Source organism: Lagenorhynchus albirostris, chromosome 17 (genome assembly GCF_949774975.1).
Source record: "Lagenorhynchus albirostris chromosome 17, mLagAlb1.1, whole genome shotgun sequence".
In the NCBI taxonomy this organism is placed as follows: Eukaryota; Metazoa; Chordata; class Mammalia; order Artiodactyla; family Delphinidae; genus Lagenorhynchus; species Lagenorhynchus albirostris.
The window spans coordinates 379,598-397,784 of record NC_083111.1 but is presented as its reverse complement, the minus strand read 5'-3'; the positions used below and the strand labels follow the sequence as shown (position 1 = coordinate 397,784).

The 18,187-nt window shown below is 43.9% G+C and overlaps 1 protein-coding gene across 1 annotated transcript in view; it reads left to right on the top strand.

Annotated features, from left to right (window-relative positions):
- The window catches only part of PRKDC (protein kinase, DNA-activated, catalytic subunit), a 150,244-nt gene extending 144,895 nt beyond the window's left edge, over positions 1-5,349 (top strand). The window contains exons 81-86 of the mRNA XM_060128298.1: positions 375-464; positions 651-722; positions 802-1,003; positions 1,448-1,636; positions 2,234-2,373; positions 3,805-5,349. Of these exons, the coding sequence (XP_059984281.1) occupies positions 375-464; positions 651-722; positions 802-1,003; positions 1,448-1,636; positions 2,234-2,373; positions 3,805-4,009 (898 nt within the window). The 3' untranslated portion in view covers positions 4,010-5,349. The remainder of the gene's footprint in view (positions 1-374; positions 465-650; positions 723-801; positions 1,004-1,447; positions 1,637-2,233; positions 2,374-3,804) is intronic.
- The last annotated feature ends 12,838 nt before the right edge of the window (positions 5,350-18,187 follow it).

Here is an 18,187-nt window from a genome sequence, read left to right as displayed (position 1 = left end):
AGTTGCACGTGGTGCTGTCCTGCTGCGAGGGGTCCCGCCCAGGGTCAGGCGTGTGGGACCCTATGCCTGCGTCGTCAGCTCATCTTGTTCCTGTGTGTGAAGTGGGACGTTTATTGTATCTGGTGGTTCTGCGCCTGAACTTTTGCACAGGAGATAGCCATGGTTCTTGAGGAGTGATTAAGAATGGATAATGGTGTGTGGAAATCCTAGACCCAGAGTAGCCGGAGTTCAGTGCTAATATTAAATATGATTAAAGTCACGTTTATTTTCCCTGACTCTTCACTGCTTTTCAGTGAATTCCTGGTGATGTTTGCCTCTGAAATCAGCAACCCTGGACATCTTCCTAATGCTGATTTCTCTTCCCTACTTGTTAGTGACGCCCGGGCACCAGCGTCTGAGTATAGAGACTGGCTGAGGAGGATGTCGGGAAGGTGTGACCCTGGGGCCTACGCGCTCATGTTCAAGTATGTGTTGCACCGACCAGTTCACTCTTCTCAAAGTTGCGTATTCACTTTTGTTTCTTAGCAAGTGTTGCCTCAGATCATCAAAATCTAGCTGTTATCTGATATTCGAGCTTCAATATAACAAAGAGGTTTAAATTTCAAGTCATGAGACGTTCTAATCAGACATTTCCTATTATTAAATCATAGGGAAGCTAGTCGCACTGAAACAGTCACATCTTTTAGAAAAAGAGAAAGTAAAGTGCCGGCCGATCTCTTAAAGTAAGAGTATTCCCGACTTTGCTCACGGGGGCTGGGGGCGGGGGCAGAGGGCAGAGGCCACACGGCTGTCCCCCTGCAGGCGGGCCTTCCTGAAGATGAGCACCGGCCCCGAGGCCTTCCTGGCTCTCCGCAATCACTTTGCCAGCTCCCACGCGCTCCTGTGCGTCAGCCACTGGATCTTGGGCATCGGAGACAGGCACCTGAACAACTTCATGGTGAGCTTGGAGACGGGCGGCGTGATCGGGATCGACTTCGGACATGCTTTCGGATCAGCCACCCAGGTGAGTGTGCCCTTCTCCGCTCTGGGCTGGAGTTGCCCTGGGGCTTTGCGACCGCGACCCGCTCTGCATACAGTCGGTTTGCATGGTCGTTGACGTTGTCATTCTTGTGGAAAGGGAAAATCTCAGCTGTGTTTCAGCCTTGTGCAGACAGGTTGTGGAAGGTGTGCTGATAGATTAGATAATCGGAGCTAAGAGAAACGTGATCCTGTAGAAAGGTAGGAGGTTCTATGAAGCCCCGTCATGGAAACATCCTGCGTGGATGTGAAGCACACCCTCCCTGACATCAAGCTCCGAGTCTCCGTCTCCATGGCCGTGTCATTGCTCGTGGGCACAGTGACTTCACATCCGTGTGGCAGGAGCTGGTGTGCTCCCCACGTGTGAGCGACAGCCGTGGAAGGGCCCTCCCTCGCATCCACTGCTTCTCACACGTCCTTTTCTCTGTAGTTTCTGCCGGTCCCTGAGCTGATGCCTTTCCGTCTGACTCGCCAGTTTATCGCCCTGATGCTACCACTGAAAGAAACGGGGCTCGTGGGCAGCACCATGGTGTGTGCGCTGAGGGCTTTCCGCTCGCGCCCAGACCTGCTCACCACCGCCATGGACGTGTTTGTGAAGGAGCCGTCCTTTGACTGGAAGGTGCGGTGGTCTCTTCGCACTTTGTGCCTTTGTTACAGCGTGCCTGTGATTGACCCACATCTCCTGTTACCTGGTGGGAATGTGTCGCGTTGTGTTGATTACTAAAATACTTACTGTTTTGTACAGCACTTTCTCAGAAGGAACACTTGGGATCATTGGCTTGGCTTGAAAAGCAGATGAGACGTTCCTTTTGTTTGGAGGAAACTGACTTGAGAGTATTTTTAACCCTTTGGTGATGGTGGGTTTGGTTTTTCTGAGACAAGTTTTAGTTTAAAATCTGTTCCACACACAGTCCTCCTTGATCATAAAGACAGATCGTGCTTTCTTAAATCTCAAGGGTTCTTCACGATACTGCCCCCCAAAAGGGAGCACAGCAATGGCAGCCTCCACAGGGAGGGATCCTTTAAGCCTAAGGGTAAGACCCTCACGGTCGTGGTCACTGTTATCTGTGCTGCCGTGAGAGTGCGTAAAAAGCTGCGGCGCCCTCCCCAGTCAGAGATTCTGTTTATTTTAAGATCGTTACTTGTTGAATCTGTGTGAATGTGATCATGTATACTGTTAAGCAGAGAAAAAAAAAATCATGTTCCTTTCCTTTAGAATTTTGAACAGAAAATGCTAAGAAAAGGAGGATCATGGATTCAAGAAATAAATGTAACTGAAAAAAACTGGTATCCCCGGCAGAAGATACATCATGCTAAGAGAAAGTTAGCAGGTGCCAATCCAGCAGTTATTACCTGGTAAGACGTTATTTGTGGAAGAAACAAACACACACCAACACACTGGCGTTTCCGGAAGAACCAATGAACACCATATGTTTATCCTCGGCCTGTGGTGTCGGCACTGACAGATGGAGGGCCACGGCCTGAGGAGGCCGGCCTCTCCACCGCCCTGCAAGGTCCTAACTCTGGAGCCCTTCCCAGTCTGCCTGGGGTCCCTGCACCGCATTCCTAGACTGTTGCATGAATATCTTTACCTGCCCGAGGAGATTTAGGTTTTAAACTTACTCTTGTCCTTTCTCAGGACAAATGGGACCCTGGCGGCATAGCCCCGAGGTGCGGAGAGCACGGTGGCGGCTCACTAACAAGCGTGCAAATCGGGTTACCTTTGACGCAGCTTTCACATTTTTCTGGTTGAGGTCTAAAACAAACAGGAATTTGTAGAAATGATTCACAAGAAGGAAAAAGAGTTGGACTTTCCCATTTAATTAACAATAAAAGGCTGTCTGTGGTCAGTTGTTTTTCGACAAAGGTGCCGAGACCATTCGGTGGTCTTTCCAACAAATGGCAAAGGAATGAAGGTGGAACCTCCACCTCCCACCACATACAAAGTTAATTCAAAGTGGATCAAAGAGCTAACTGTAAGAGCTAAAACTGTAAAATACTTAGGAAGAAACACGGGTAAATCTTTAGGACCTGGGATTTGGCAGTGACAATTTGGCACTCTTAAGTATAACAGGAAAAGCACAAACAAGAAAAGGAAAAAACAGATAAATTAATCAAAATTGAAAACTTTAGTGCTTACCATCAGGAAGGTAAAAATACAGCCCACAGAATGGGAGAAAACATTTGAAAGTCATACAGCTGCTAAGGGACTTGTGTACAGAATACATAAAAAACCCTTACCGCTGAATAATAAAAAGACCACCCAATTAAAAAAGGACCGTAGCACCTGGACGGGCGTTGCTCTAAAGAAGACACACAGGTGGCCAACAAGCACATGGCAAGATGCTGACCATCATTAGTCATCAGATAAATGCAGTGGGATTCCACTTCACACCCACTAGAACTGTTGGAATCAAAAAATGGAACATAGCGAGTTGTTGTGAGGGCTGGAGAAGTCGAAGCCCTCGGTGTTCCTGCTGGGAAGGTAAAATGCTGCAGCCACTGTGGGGAGGTGTGGCAGTTCCTCAAAGAGTTAAACGTGGGGTACCATAGGACCCTGCGTTCCATTCTGGGTATTAACCCAAGCGAAGTAAAAGTGAGTCCACACAGACACGTGAAGACAGGCGTTCCCAGCATCCATCATGTTCTGGTTTCCTGCAGATCGAATCTCTTGGCTTTAAGGTTATGAGCAACAAAATATTCTGCGTGGTGAGAGGGAATGTCTGGTTTGGACAGGAAAAATCGTGTGTGGTTTGTGTCTTCATGTTTGTTTAATCTTTTTTCCAGTGATGAGTTACTTCTGGGCCATGAGAAGGTGCCTGCCTTTGAGCATTACATCGCTGTAGCGCAAGGAAGCAGAGATCACAACATCCGTGCCCAGGAGCCAGGCAGTGGACTTTCAGAAGAGGCCCAGGTGAAGTGCTTGATTGACCAGGCAACAGACCCCAACATCCTTGGCAGAACTTGGGAAGGGTGGGAGCCCTGGATGTGAGGTCCTGGGGAGTCAGCAGAGAAGGGGCATGCGTGTGGAGAAAGTGTCCTAAACTTTGATCCAGGCAATCAGTGGGCTCATCGTCCCGAAGCACCAGAGTTGTATCCCGAGTTTAATCTAGGTCATGATGAAGAAGTGAATGCTGGCATGGGTGAATGACTAGGCCATAATCATAGATCAGGTTAGGGTTAAAATGGATGTAGAAGGGCAGACTCGTGCAGAGCACGGAATCAAGACCGGAGCAGATCGCGAGTGCTGTGAGCGGACCAAGAGCTGTGGTAGTTCATTGTGCACGTGAGCGTTCTGTGACCTGCCTCACGGCGCCATGGAAATCACACCCGGAAGACTTCGTCCCGGAGACTCTGTGAGAGTCATATTAGCAGCACAGGAATAAGGTCAGGCTATGATTATGGCTTATTACATTTAGAAATGATTGTATTTGACATTTTAGGATATTTTTGTAGGTTTTTCCCTTTCACATTTTTCTCTTCTAGTTTTGACATTTTATGACAGAACTGTTCTCTAGAAGGGAAGGTGTTTAGGAGAGGGAAAAACCTTGGTCTCAGCACTCACTTTTGCTACTCTGATCACAACGGGAAGGTGGATGAAAGAGCTTTGCATCCCAGACTCAGGAAAGCTTCAGAAATTCCAAGTATGAAAGTAGGGATAGCACTAAGCATTCGGGTTCTAGGAAAAATAAAAGAAATCCCTGTTTGAAATGAATCCTTATTTGGAGATAAAACATGCGTTCTAGAGCAGCCAGACCAAGTTACAGAAGCAGCTTTCTCTGCACTCGAAGGGCCTCTGTCCCCACCCGGAGCCGATTTCAGGTGGGCTTTGAGCTTTTTGTTACTGTATTTTCAAACATTTCTAGTTAGAAACTCTTGTATGATTTTGGGAAATAGTAAGTCTTAAGACTAAGGAACATTAAAAGTTTTTTTCCCAAAGTAGTGTATAGCTTTTATGCAGTTTCACAAGCAAACACTTCATCTTATAATTATTTCATTGTATTGCTTGACAAACTTATTCTGATAGATACAGGTTGAATGCATTATGGCATTAATAAGAAACGTTTATGGGGACTTCCCCAGTGGTCCAGTGGTTAAGACTCCATGCTTCCACTGCAGGGGGCTTGGGTTCGATCCCTGGTCAGGGAACTGAGACGTCCAGCATGCTGTGCAGCGTGGCTGAAACATTTAAAGAAAAAAAAAAAACAAAAAAATTCCAAGTTCCCTTAGGACGGGACGCCTACACACAGCTTCCAATCGACAAAATAAAATCGTGGGGAAAGAGTAAAGATGTAAACTGTAAACACTTTCTAAAATAAAAATTATTTCATCAACTTGCAAGAATTTTTGAAGTGCTGTTGATGACCAGTAACTTCCACTAAGATAGGTGTTTGTGAACTTTGAAATATTGTCTGTATATTGAAGTGACAGCACAGCTGTGGGGTTTGTACTTATTCTCTTTGAACATCATGAAATTGAAGAATTTAAGGACTGGCTTTTCAAAAAAGCAAAGGCCATTGGAATTTTGATAGGGATTGCACTGAATCTGTAGGTGGCTTTAGGTAGTTTTGCTATTTAACAATATTAAGGCTTCCAGTCCATGAACACAGTGTCTTTCCTTTTATTTGTCTTTAATTTCTTTCAGCAGTGTTTTGTCATTTTTACTGGTTTTTGATGTTTCTACTTTTCAGTTTCCTTGTTTAAATTTATTCTTAGTATTCTTTTGGATGCTGCTGTATATTTGTAGATATTATGTATTTACAGAGTTTCCCAGTTTCCTTTTTGGATTGTCATTGCTGGTGTAGAGGAACACAGCTGCCTTTGTGTGGTGATCTTTTCTCTTGCAACTTTGCTGGATTAATTTATTAGCTCTAGTACTTATTTTGTGTTATCTTTGGGACTTTTCGTATACAGGATCATGTTGTCTGTGATAGAGACGGTTTTACTTCTGCTTTTCCAATTTGAATATTTTTTCTTTTTTTCTTGCCTGATTGCTCTGGCTAGAACATCCAGTACAGTGTTGAATAGCAGTGGTGAAAGAGGGCATCCTTGTCTTGTTTCTGATCTCAGGGGAACGTTTTCACCTTTCACCAGTGAGTGTGATGTCATCTGTGGGTTTTCAGCAATGTCCTTTGTCGTGCTGAAGAAGTTCCCTTCTAGTCTTAGTTTGCTGTGTGTTTTTATCGTGAAATGGTGTTGAATTTTGTCAAATACTTTTTTTGCATCAGTTGAGATGAACCTGTGTTTTTTCTCCTTTGTTAAAGTTGTATATTACAACATTCGATACTAGATTTTCTTTTTAATTTTTGGCCGCGTTGGGTCTTCGTTGCTGCACGTGGGCTTTTCTCTGGTTGTGGCGAGCAGGGGCTACTCTTTGTTGCGGAGCACGGGCTCTAGGTGCATGGGCTCAGTAGTTGTGGCTCGTGGGCTCTAGAGCGCAGGCTCAGTAGTTGTGGCGCAGGGGCTTAGTTGCTCCGTGGCATGTTGGATCTTTCCAGGCCAGGGCTCGAACCCGCGTCCCCTGCATTGGCAGGCAGATTCTTAACCACTGCGCCACCAGGGAAGCCTGATGCTAGATGTTGAATCACCCTTGCAGTGCTGGGACAAATCCCACCTGGCCATGGTGAGAAATCCTTTTACTCTGAGGTTGGAGTCCATTTCCTCGTATTTTGTTGAGGATCTTTGCATCAGTGCCCATAAGGGTTATTAGTCTGTAATTCTCTTACGGAGCCTGTCTGTCTGGCTTTGGTATCAGGGTAATGCTGGGTTCATAGAACGAGTTCGGGAGTGTTCCCTTCTCTGATATTTTCTGGAAGAGTTTGAGAAGGATTGGTGTTAATTCTTTCAGGGTTTGGGACAATTCACCAGTAAAGCCATCCTTTTGTTTTGGGGAGGTTTTTTCTATTACTGATGAAGTCTCTTGTTGCAGATCTCTTCAAATTTTCTATTACTTGAGACAGTTTTGGTGATTTATGTTTCTAGGAACTTTTGATAAGTTGGCATTTTTATTTCTGTAAGGTAGATGATGTCCCCACTTTTTTCTTTTTTTTTTTTTTTGGTGGTATGCGGGCCTCTCACCGTTGTGGCCTCTCCCGTTGCAGACAACAGGCTCCAGATGCGCAGGCTCAGCGGCCATGGCTTACGGGCCCAGCCGCTCCGCGGCATGTGGGATCTTCCCGGACTGGGGCACGAACCCATGTCCCCTGCATCAGCAGGCAGACTCTCAACCACTGCGCCACCAGGGAAGCCCCCCACTTTCATTTTTGATATTAGTTATTTGAGTTTTTTTTTTTTCCTTTTTTTTCTGAATCAGTCTGGAAAGAGGTGTGTCAATTTTGTTGAGCTCTTCAAGGCACCAATGTTTGGTTTTGTTGCATCTCTTTTTCTGTGCTCTGTTTTATCTGTGCTTCTAATCTTGACTATTTTCTCAGTTTACTGGCATTGAGTTGAGTTTGCTCTTCCTTTCCTTAGTTCCTAAAGGAGTAGCGTTAGGTTACTCATTTGCAATCTTTCTTTTTTAATGTAGGCACTAAAGTGTGGTGAAATGAAATTTATATTTTAAGGCAGGACAAGAAAGATTTAAAAATTCTTCTTGTGTGTGTGTCCGGGTCTCCTCCATGCCCCCCTAATGTGCAGTGTGTGTCGCATTGCACATTAACCAGAGCTCCTCAAAGGCGGAGCGGCCGCTCAACCACAAAGATCACTGTTCCTTTCCTTCTGATGCTAGCAGTGTAACTTCTTGAAAGAATAGCACTCTTTCCCAGCTCTTTTGGGGTCACGGTGACACGCTGCTCCTTTGTACGTGCTTACCTGGACTATGTATTGTGGTGACGTTTCTATAAAATACCAGTATGTCATTGTTATATACACGATCCTTCGTTTCAAAAATGTCTGACTGTGCCTTGGATTTCTAAACAGGTGGAACAGTTCTCAGAATCCTCAGTTTGGCTTGAATAAAATTCCCTTTTTTCTTTCTTCATTTGATTGTTGATTGAATTTTTGTCAACAAGTCTGACCATTGTTTTTGCTACATTCCTTAAATTTTGGTATGCTGTGTTTTTGTTTTCCTTTGTCTCAAAGTGTTTTCTAATTTTCCTCGTGATTTCATTTTTGATTTGGTTGTCTTAAGACTATGTTGTTTAATTTCCACATATTTGGAATCTTTCACTTTTCCTTCTTTATGGATCTCTAGCTTTATTGCATTTGGTTAGAGAAGATATTTCGTAAGATTTTAATCTTTCTTAATTTATGGAGACTTGTTTGGTGGCCTAACATGTGGTCTATCCTGGAGAATGTTCCAGTGCACTGAGAGGAGTGTGCTCTGTGGTTGTGGGTGGAGAGTTCTGTGCGTGTCTGTTAGGTCTGGCTGGTATGTGGGGTTCAGGTCCTCTGTTTCCTTATTCTTCTGTCTAGATGTTCTGTGTGCCCAGTATTGAAATTGGGGTGTTGAGGTCTTCAGCTGTTAATGTAGGTCTGTTTCTCCCTTCAGTTCTGTCAAGCTTTGCTTCCTGGATTTGGGTGGGGGTGGGTCCTGCTGTTTGGTGTGTGCATCTTTATAATTGCGATGTCTTTTTGATGGATTGACTTTATCAGTATATAATGCCCCTTTTTGGTCTCCTGTAACAGGTTGTGACTTAAGAGTCTATTTCCTGATACTAGTAGCCATGCCAGCTTTCTTTTTTTGTTTTGTTTTCATTTTATTTTATTAGTTTTTAAAACATCTTTATTAGAGTATAATTGCTTTACAATGGTGTGTGTTTGTTAGTTTCTGCTGTATAACAGTGAATCAGCTATATACATATCATGCCAGCTTTCTACTGGTTATTAATGCGTGGAAAACATGTTTCCATACTTTCAATCTGTTTGTGACTTTGGCTCTAAAATGAGTCACTTGTAGATAGTATATAATTGGCTTATGCTTTTATAATCCATGTTGCCAGTACCTCTGGTGAATTTAATCTGCTTAAATATAAAGCAACTTCTAAATTAGGGAGTACCTATTTCTATCTTATTTCCATTTGTTTTCTACGAGTTTCATCTTTTCCCCCCAATTTCTTCCAAAACTGTTTCCTTTTGTGTTTGATTTGGTTTTGCTAATGTATCATTTCAATTCCCACCTTGTTTCCTTTTCTGTGTTTTTAAGTTTTTTCTTAGTGGTTATTCTGATGACTATAATTAACATCCTGAATTGATAACAATATAGTTTGAATTGATACTGGTTCCAACAGCTTCGCAAAAACCCTGCTCCTGTACAGCTCTGTCCTCTCTCCCACTTGATGCTGTTATTGTTGCCATCACAAGTTACATCTTAGAATACTGTATCCCCATTAACATTAGATTTATAATTAGTTTTATGCACTTGTCTTTTAAATCATATAAATAAAAAGAAGAGTAACACACCAAGATTTACTTATGTAGTTACCGAGATTTCCTTAAACACCCAGCACCAAAAAGATCTCCTCCCGCACTTTGCAGGTTGGTTTTGGGCTGCTTCTTCAGTGCTCGGCCGGGCTGCCTGCGACTCCACTCCAGCTTTCACCTTGGAGCCCAAGGAGTGGTGTAAGTGTCAGTGTTGTCAGTTCTCTTCTGAGCTCGTGTCAGGGTTTGGCGTGCAAATGCACTAGGCAGCCTTTGAAGCCCTTGTTCCCCCAAGGACCCTCCTCCCGTCTAGGTTGTTGGTTCCGTCTGCTGCTTGCCCCAGCTGCCCGTGGATAGCATGGATAGTTTTTAAATGCTTTTGATTCGTGCCTCCTGGAAGTGGCTGGAGCTGAAAGAGCAAAGCAAGGGAAGGCTCTGTGCCGGCCCCTCAGGTCGCTACCAGACAGGTCAAATGCACAACGACATTTGTGCATTTAGAAGAGCAAGGTCCCTATGGCCACCCCACCCCTTGTGCCCAGAACCGGCAACCCACACCAGGGGCATGGTCTGTGCTGGCAGCTGGGAGCTGGGGTGGCAGGCGAGTACAGAACGGCGCCACAGCACTCACCGAGTTTTCCCAGCATCCTTCCCCTGGTTTCTGTAAGTATCTGATCTGAATCCAGCATTCCAAAGACGTTGGTTCTGCCATTATTCTGCCAGCTTGTTGGTAGCTTCAGTGGAGGTACTGATTCTCAGAGGGCCCTACTCTGCCATTCTCCATGACATGGCTCAGGTGATCTCCTCTGACTCATGGTTGCCAGGAACTTGTAGAGCTCCTGTGTGGAACTACTATTTGCAGATCCCTGGGCAAGGCACAGACGTGCACTGTATGAGAGGCCAACCACGAGGACTTTCCAGCTGAGAAGGGAAGGCGATGTTTGTATATAAAGGTCCGCAGTGTACAGTGAGAGAACCAGCACCCAGGGCGCTAGGAAAAGGCTGCCTGTGGCCAGGCCCAGAGGAGTAATGCGCTACAACAGCACTGCTTGACACCCACTTCGTGCAGTGATGGAAATGTTCTGAATCTGTGCAGTATGGCTGCCACACTGGCCATCAAGCCCTTTAGATGTGGCTGATGTGACTGAACACCTGGATTTTAAGTTATTTAAATTATAGTTGATTCTTGTTCTTCACACTAGTGACGTTCTGTAACATCAACACAGACACTGAACTGGTGAATACTGAACCAGTGCTCCAGGGGGAAATAGTTTAGATTATTGGGGGCCTCTGGTCACAATAGTTTCATTGACTGATCAGTACATAACCTTGTTTTACGTGTGTTATTTATTGTCGTGCTATGTATTACATCCCTAGGACTGACTGACTTTATAACTGGAAGTTTGTACCTTTTGACCACTCACCCATTTTGCCCATCCCTTGATCCCCACCTCTGACAACCACAAATCTGTGTGTGTTTGACATATGAGTTTGTTTTGTTTCGTTTTACATGCCACATATAAGTGAGGTCATACGGTTGTCTTTCCACGTCTGACTTATTTCACTTAGTGTAATGCCCTCAAGGTCCATCCGTGTTGTCGCAAATGGCAAGATTTCCTTTTTTATAGCTGAATAATATTCGTGCACACACACAGTTTGCCCTGCTATCCGAAAGTAGAGCGTTCCTGTGAAAACTTTCCTAAGCAAAATGGTATAAAGAGAAGAGCATCCCCCGCTTTTCTGAAGTTCAAATTATGCCGCTTTTACAGAAGTCCCACATTAGTACCTGTTTTCACTAACCAAAAGAAATCCAAAGAAGATTTTCGCCTTTATGAAAAAAGCCATTACTGTACTGATGTAAGTCTTTTGTAAAAGCAAAGTGGTATAATGCAAACTTTTGGAAAGCAGGGAGTACCTGTACCACTTTTTCTTTATCCATTTGTCCATTAATGGGATATTCCATGTGTTGGCTATTGTAAATAATGCTACGATGAACACAGGGGTGTGTACGTCTTTTCAAGGTAATGTTTTATTTCCTTTTAATAAATACCCAGAATTGAATGGCTGGATCGTATGGTAGCTCTGTTTTTAGTTATTTGAGGAAGCTCCATATTGTTTTCTACAGTGGCTGCACCAATTTACATTCCCACCAGCAGTGCACAAGGGTTCCCTCTGCCCACTTTAAACTGTATTGTTTGTTCTTCTGCTGTTGAATTGTATGAGTTCTTTACATATTTTGGATGTTAGCCCCTGATCAAATATATAATTTGCAAATAACTTCTCCCATTTGGTAGGTTGCCTCTTTTTTTGTTGATGGTTTCCTTTGCTGTGCAGAAGCTTTTTAGTTTAATGTAGTTTCACTTGTTTATTTTTGCTTTTGTCGCCAAATCCAAGACTGCTGTCAAGGAGCTTAACACCTATGTTTTCTTCTAAGTGTTTTATGATTTTAGGTCTTAATATTTGAGTATTCAATCTACTTCAAGTTAATTTTTGTGAGTGGCGTAAGATAGGTGTCCCGTTTCATTTTTCTTATGTGTTTGTTAACTTTTCTCAACACTATTTGTTGAAAAGACTTTCCTTTTCCCATTGGACATTCTTGGCTCCCTTATCAAATATTAGTTGACCATATATGTGGGGGGTTAATTCTGAGGTCACTGTTGTGTTCCACTGGTCTGTGTGTCTCTTTTTATGCCAGTCCCATAGTGTTTTACTTACTGTTGCTTTCTAGTATACTTTGAAATCAGGAAGTGTGATACATCTGGTTTTGTTTTTCTTTCTCATCACTGCTTTCACTATTTGGGGTCTTTTGTGGTTTCATACAAATTTTAGGATCTTTTCCTTTTTCTGTGAAAAATGCCATTGAGATTTGTATAGAGATTGCATTGAATGAATGGACGGCTTTGGGTAGCGTGAAAATTCTAACGATATGAACTCTTCCAACTGATGAATGAACACAGAATGTCCCTCCACTTGTTCGTGTCTTCTTCGGTTTCTTTCAGCAAAGTTATAATTTTCATTTTCATTGTACATCTTTCATTCACTTCCTTGGTTAAATTTATTCCCAGGCATTTTATTGTTTTTGATGTTTCATTCTCAGTGTATAGAAATGAAGCTTATTTCTATGTATTGATTTTTACGTCTTGCAAATTTACTGAGTTCATTTATTATATCAGTAGTTTCTAAAGTTGAGTCTGTGGGGTTTTTAATAGATAAGATTATATCACCTGCAAACAGTGACAATTTTGCTGCTCTCTTTCAGATTTGGATAGCTTTTCTTGGTCTTGCTTGATTCCTCTAGCTAGGACTGCTAGGACTGCGTTGAACAATTTGTGAGAGTGAATACCCTTGTCTTGTTACTGATCTTAGAGTAAAGGCTTTAATTTTTTTTTATGCATTGAGCATAATTTTAGCTGTGGGTTTACTGCATATGGCTTTTATTAGGTTGCGGTATTTACCGCATATTGGGGGTATCTACCCCCAATATGCTGAAGCTTTTTACTATTATAAAATGATGCTGTATTTTGTTAAGTGCACTATCTACATCTGTTGAGATGATCGTGTGACTGTTCCCTTTCATTCTGTTAATGTGGTTTTATCACATTTATTGATTTGTGTACGTTGAACCAGCCCTGTATCCTAGGGAAAAATCTCACTTGATCATGGTTTATAATCCTTTTAATAAGTTCTTGAATTTGGTTTGCTAATATTTTGTTGAGGAATTTTGCATCTGTGTTCATCAGGAATATTAGTCTAGAGTTCTCTTTTCTTGAAGTGTCCTTATCTGGCTATGGTATCAGAGCAATGCTGGGCCTCGTAGAATGTGTTTGGAAGTGCTCCCTGCTCTTCAGTTTTTCAGGAGCGTTTGAGAATGGTAGGTGGTAATTCTTCGCTAAACGTTTGGTAGAATTCTCCAATGAAACCATCTGGTCCTGGTGTTTTCTGTATTGGGAGATTTCTGATTACTCATACAAGCTCCTTACTCATTATTGGCTTGTTCAGACTTTTTCTTTCTGGTTCAGTCTTGATATGTTGAATCAATCTAGGAACTTACCCGTTTCTTCTAGGTTGTCCAATTTGTTGGTGTATACTTGTTCTTAGTAGTCCCTTATGATCCTGTGTATTTCTTTAGTGTCCATTTGAATTTCTTCTCTTACATTTCTGATTTTGAGTCTTCTCCCTTTTTTTCTTAGTTCCACTAAGGATTTGTCAATTTTATCTTTTTGGAAAACCAGCTCTTATTGATCTTTTCTATCATTTTACTCATTTCTATTTCTTTTATTTTGGCTGTGATCTTTATTATTTCCTTCCTTATGTTAACTTTGCTCTTATTCTTCTTTTTCTAGTTCTTTAAGGTATAAAGTTGTACTGTTTATTTGTGATCTTAAAATGTTAATATATGCATTTTTAACTAAACTTCCCTCACTGAACTGCTTTGGCAGTGTCCCGTACGTTTGGGTATGCTGTTTCCATTTTCATTTGTTTTGAGATAATCTTTGTTCAGGAGTGTGTTGTTTAGTTTCTACATATTTCTAGATTTTTCAGCTTTTCTCATGTTTTCGATTTCTAGTTTCATACCAGGGTGGTCAGAAAACATACTTCATATGATTTCAGTCATCGTAGGTTTTCTAAGACTTGTTTTGTGCCCTGTCACATGATGTCCTTGAGAGGGTACCATGTGCCATTGATAAGAACGTATCCTGCTGCTGTTGGAGGGAATATTCTAGAGGTATCTATCGATCTCTTAGGTCCATTTGGCTTAATGTTTGGTTCAAGTCCATTATTTCCTTGTTGAATTTCTTTCTGGGTTATCTATCCTTTGTTCAAAGTGTGGTACTGAGGTCTCCTATGATTATTGTATTATTGTCTGGTTTCCCTTCATTTCTGTTAGTATTTGCCTAACATATTCAGGTCCTCCCATGCTGGGTGCGTACATACTTTATACTTATGACTGTTACATCTACTTGATGGATTGATCTCTTTACAGCATTTACAATGATGACCTTCTTTGACTCTTGTTACCATTTTGTCATAAAGTAAGTGTTTTGTCTGATAAGAGTATAGATACCCTTGTTTTCTTTTGGTTTCCACTTGCACAGAATACTTCTTCCTGTCCTGTCACTTTGAGTCTACATGCGTCCTGAAGGCTCAAGTGGACTCTTGTAGGCAGCATACAGTTGCGTCTTTTTAAAAATATATCCAGCCACTCGGTGCCTTTTGATTGGTGAGTTCAGCCCATCTGCATTTAGAGTATTTGTTGATATGTAAGGACTTAACTCCTGCCACCTTAACATTTGCTTTCTGGTTGATTTGTATTTCTGTTGCTTCTCTCCCGGTGCCCCGCGCACCCCCCCCCCCCCACCCCCCGCCCATCTCTGCCTACCTTTGTAAATTTGTTATTCTCTGTGGTGGTATATTCTGCTTCCCCTTTCTTTCTTTGTCTTTTGTGGTTACCATGGGGCTTACATAAAACATCTCAGAGGTAGAACAGTACATTTTAAGCTGATACTAGTGACTCGAATCAAGATGCTGAACGAGGAGGACACAGAGCTCCCCTCCCCTCATGAACACATCAAAAATGCATCTACATGTGGAACAGCTGTCACTGAAAACTAGCTGGAGACTGGCAGAAAGACTCCTGTGCAACCCAAGTCTGTAAGAAAGATTCCCATGACTCTTCAGGTGGGAAGGGAAGAGACGTGATCAGGTGACCTGTGCCCGTGGGAGGGGGCTCAGAGGAAAAGGGAGATTCACTCGGGCAGACACCCTCCCTGGGGAGTGGGAAGTTGGAGCCACCTATTGGGTGCCCAGCCCTGGGGTCCAGCAACAGGAAGACGAGTCTCCTTGGCTGGCTGGAAGGCTGTGGGAAGCCTGGAACTCTGCTGGTACGGAGTGCATGGATTTTTACTGGCTCCCAAAGCTGGGCAGAGACGGCAGATTGAAACTGCACTGCTGGCTGACTGGTTTCCTGTGACCAACCCAGTGTGCACCCCAGCCTGAACCAAGCTAACACTCCAGTAGCATCTGCATGTGTTGCAGCTCCACAATGGAGTGAGCGCTGCCATGACCAAGGAAGAAGCCTGGCCACAAACTGCTGTGGTGGCTCAAACCCTAAGTGGCATCTGAGCAGGGAAGGGGCAGCCATTACTGGCAATTGCACAAGGCAGCGCATCAGACGCAGACCAGATCTCTGACGGCAGCCAGACCACACACCCCATGCCCTGGCCCTTGCCAACCGCCCCCCCGCCCCCCACACACACACCAGCCCCGCTTGGTCCACACTGGTCCCCTCCGGGACTGAGGGTACCAATACTGGGAGGGGAAAGAGCACTCAGTGGGAGCTGAGCCAGCGCAGGCCTCACCCCACCCCTGGCTCCAGCTCCTCTGTCTCAAGCCCCACCACCTACCAAGTTGACAGCTGCTAAGCACACAGTGAGAGAGTACATGGCTTAGGTTCCAGTCAAATTCAGCTCCCCCACCAAAGCCACTGGACACACACAAACTGTACCAGGGGCGCGTCCCACATAAAGACACCTCTTCAAGACCGCCAGAGGTAACCGTTTCACCTAATTTAACAGAGAGAGACAGAGAGAGATGAGCAAAATGAGCAGAAGAGTTTATCTCAGTTGAAAGAAAGAGCAAGGATTCAATGCATCAAGAACAAGAATGCTAACAGAGATTGGTTCAAGATGGCAGAGTAGAAGGACGCACGCACACTCACTCTCACGAGAGCACCGGAATCACAACTAACTGCTGAACAATCATCGACAGGAAGACGCTGGAACTCACCAAAAAAGATACCCACATCCAAAGACAAAGGAGAAGCTGCAGTGAGACGGTAGGAGGGGTGCAATCATGATAAAATGAAATCCCATAACGGCTGGGTGGGCAACTCACCAACTGGAGAACACTTAGACCACAGAAGTCCACCCACTGGAGTGAAGGTTCTGAGCCCCACGTCAGGCTTCCCAACCTGGGGGTCCAGCACCAGGAGGAGGATTTCTCAGAGAATCAGACTTCGAAGGTTCGCGGAATTTGATTGCAGGACTTCAACAGGACTGGGGGAAACAGAGACTCCACTCGTGGAGGGCTCACACAAAGTAGTGTGCACATCGGGACCCAGGGGAAGGAGCAGTGACCCTGGGGGAGACTGAACCAGACCTACCTGCTAGTGTTGGAGGGTCTCCTGCAGAGGCGGGGGGTGGCTGTGGCTCACTGTGGGGACAAGGACACTGGCGGCAGAAGTTGGGAAGTACTCCTTGGCATGAGCCCTCCCAGACTCCACCATTAGCCCCACCGAAGAGCCTAGGCTCCAGTGCTGGGTCACCTCAGGCCAAACAACCAAAAGCGAGGGAACCCAGCCCCACCCATCAGCAGACGGGTATTAAAGTTTTACTGAGCTCTGCCCACCAGAGCAACACCCAGCTCTACCCACCACCAGTCCCTCCCATCAGGAAGCTGGCAAAAGCCTCTTAGATAGCCTCACCCACCAGAGGGCAGACGGCAGGAGTAAGAAGAACTACAGTCCTGCAGCCTGTGGAACAAAAACCACATTCACAGAAAGACAGACAAGATGAAAAGGCAGAGGGCTATGTACCAGATGAAGGAGCAAGACAAAACCCCAGAAAACAGCTAAATGAAGTGGAGATAGGCAACCTTTCAGAAAAAGAATTCAGAATAATGATAGTGAAGATGATCCAGGACCTCGGAAAAAGAATGGAGGCAAAGATCAAGAAGATGCAAGAAATGTTTAACAAAGACCTAGAAGAATTAAAGAACAAACAAACAGAGATGAACAATACAATAACTGAAAACTACACTAGAAGGAATCAACAGCAGAATAACTGAGGCAGAAGAAAGGATAAGTGACCTGGAAGACAGAATGGTGGAAATCACTGCCGCAGAACAGAATAGAGAAAAAAGAATGAGAAGAAATGACCGCCTGAGAAACCTCTAGGACAATATTAAATGTACCAATATTCGCATTATAGGGGTCCCAGAGGCGGAGGGGAGAGAGGGAGAAGAGGGAGAGAGGGAGAGAGGGGGAGAGGGAGAGGGATTTGAAGAGATTATAGTCAAAAACTTCCCTAACTCGGGAAAGGAAACAGCCACCCAAGTCCAGGAAGCGCAGAGTCCCAGGCAGGACAAACCCAAAGAGAAACATGCTGAGACACACAGTAATCAGACTGACAAGAATTAAAGAAAAATTATTAAAAGCAACAAGGGGAAAATGACAACATACAAGAGGAGTCCCATAAGGTTACCCCGATTTCTCAGCAGAAACTCTACAAACCAGAAGGGAGTGGCAGGATACATTTAAAGTGATGAAAGGGAAGAACCTACAACCAAGATTACTCTACTCAGCAAGGATTTCATTCAAACTTGACGGAGAAATCAGAAGCTTTACAAACAAGCAAAAGCTAAAAGAATTCACCACCACCAAACCAGCTCCACAACAAATGCTAAAGGAACTTCTCTAAGTGGGAAACACAAGAGAAGAAACGGACCTACAAAAACAAACCCAAAACAATGAAGAAAATGGTAATAGGAACATACGTATCGATAATTACCTTAAGTGTGAATGGATTAATTGCTCCAACCAAAAGACACAGGCTCGCTGAATAGATACAAAAACAAGACCCATATATATGCTGTCTACAAGAGGCCCACTTCAGACCTAGGGACACATAAAGACAAAGTGAGGGGATGGAAAAAGATATTCCAGGCAAATGGACATCAAAAGAAAGCTGGAGTAGCTATACTCATATCAGATAAAATAGACTTCCAAATAAAGAATGTTACAAGAGACAAGGAAGGA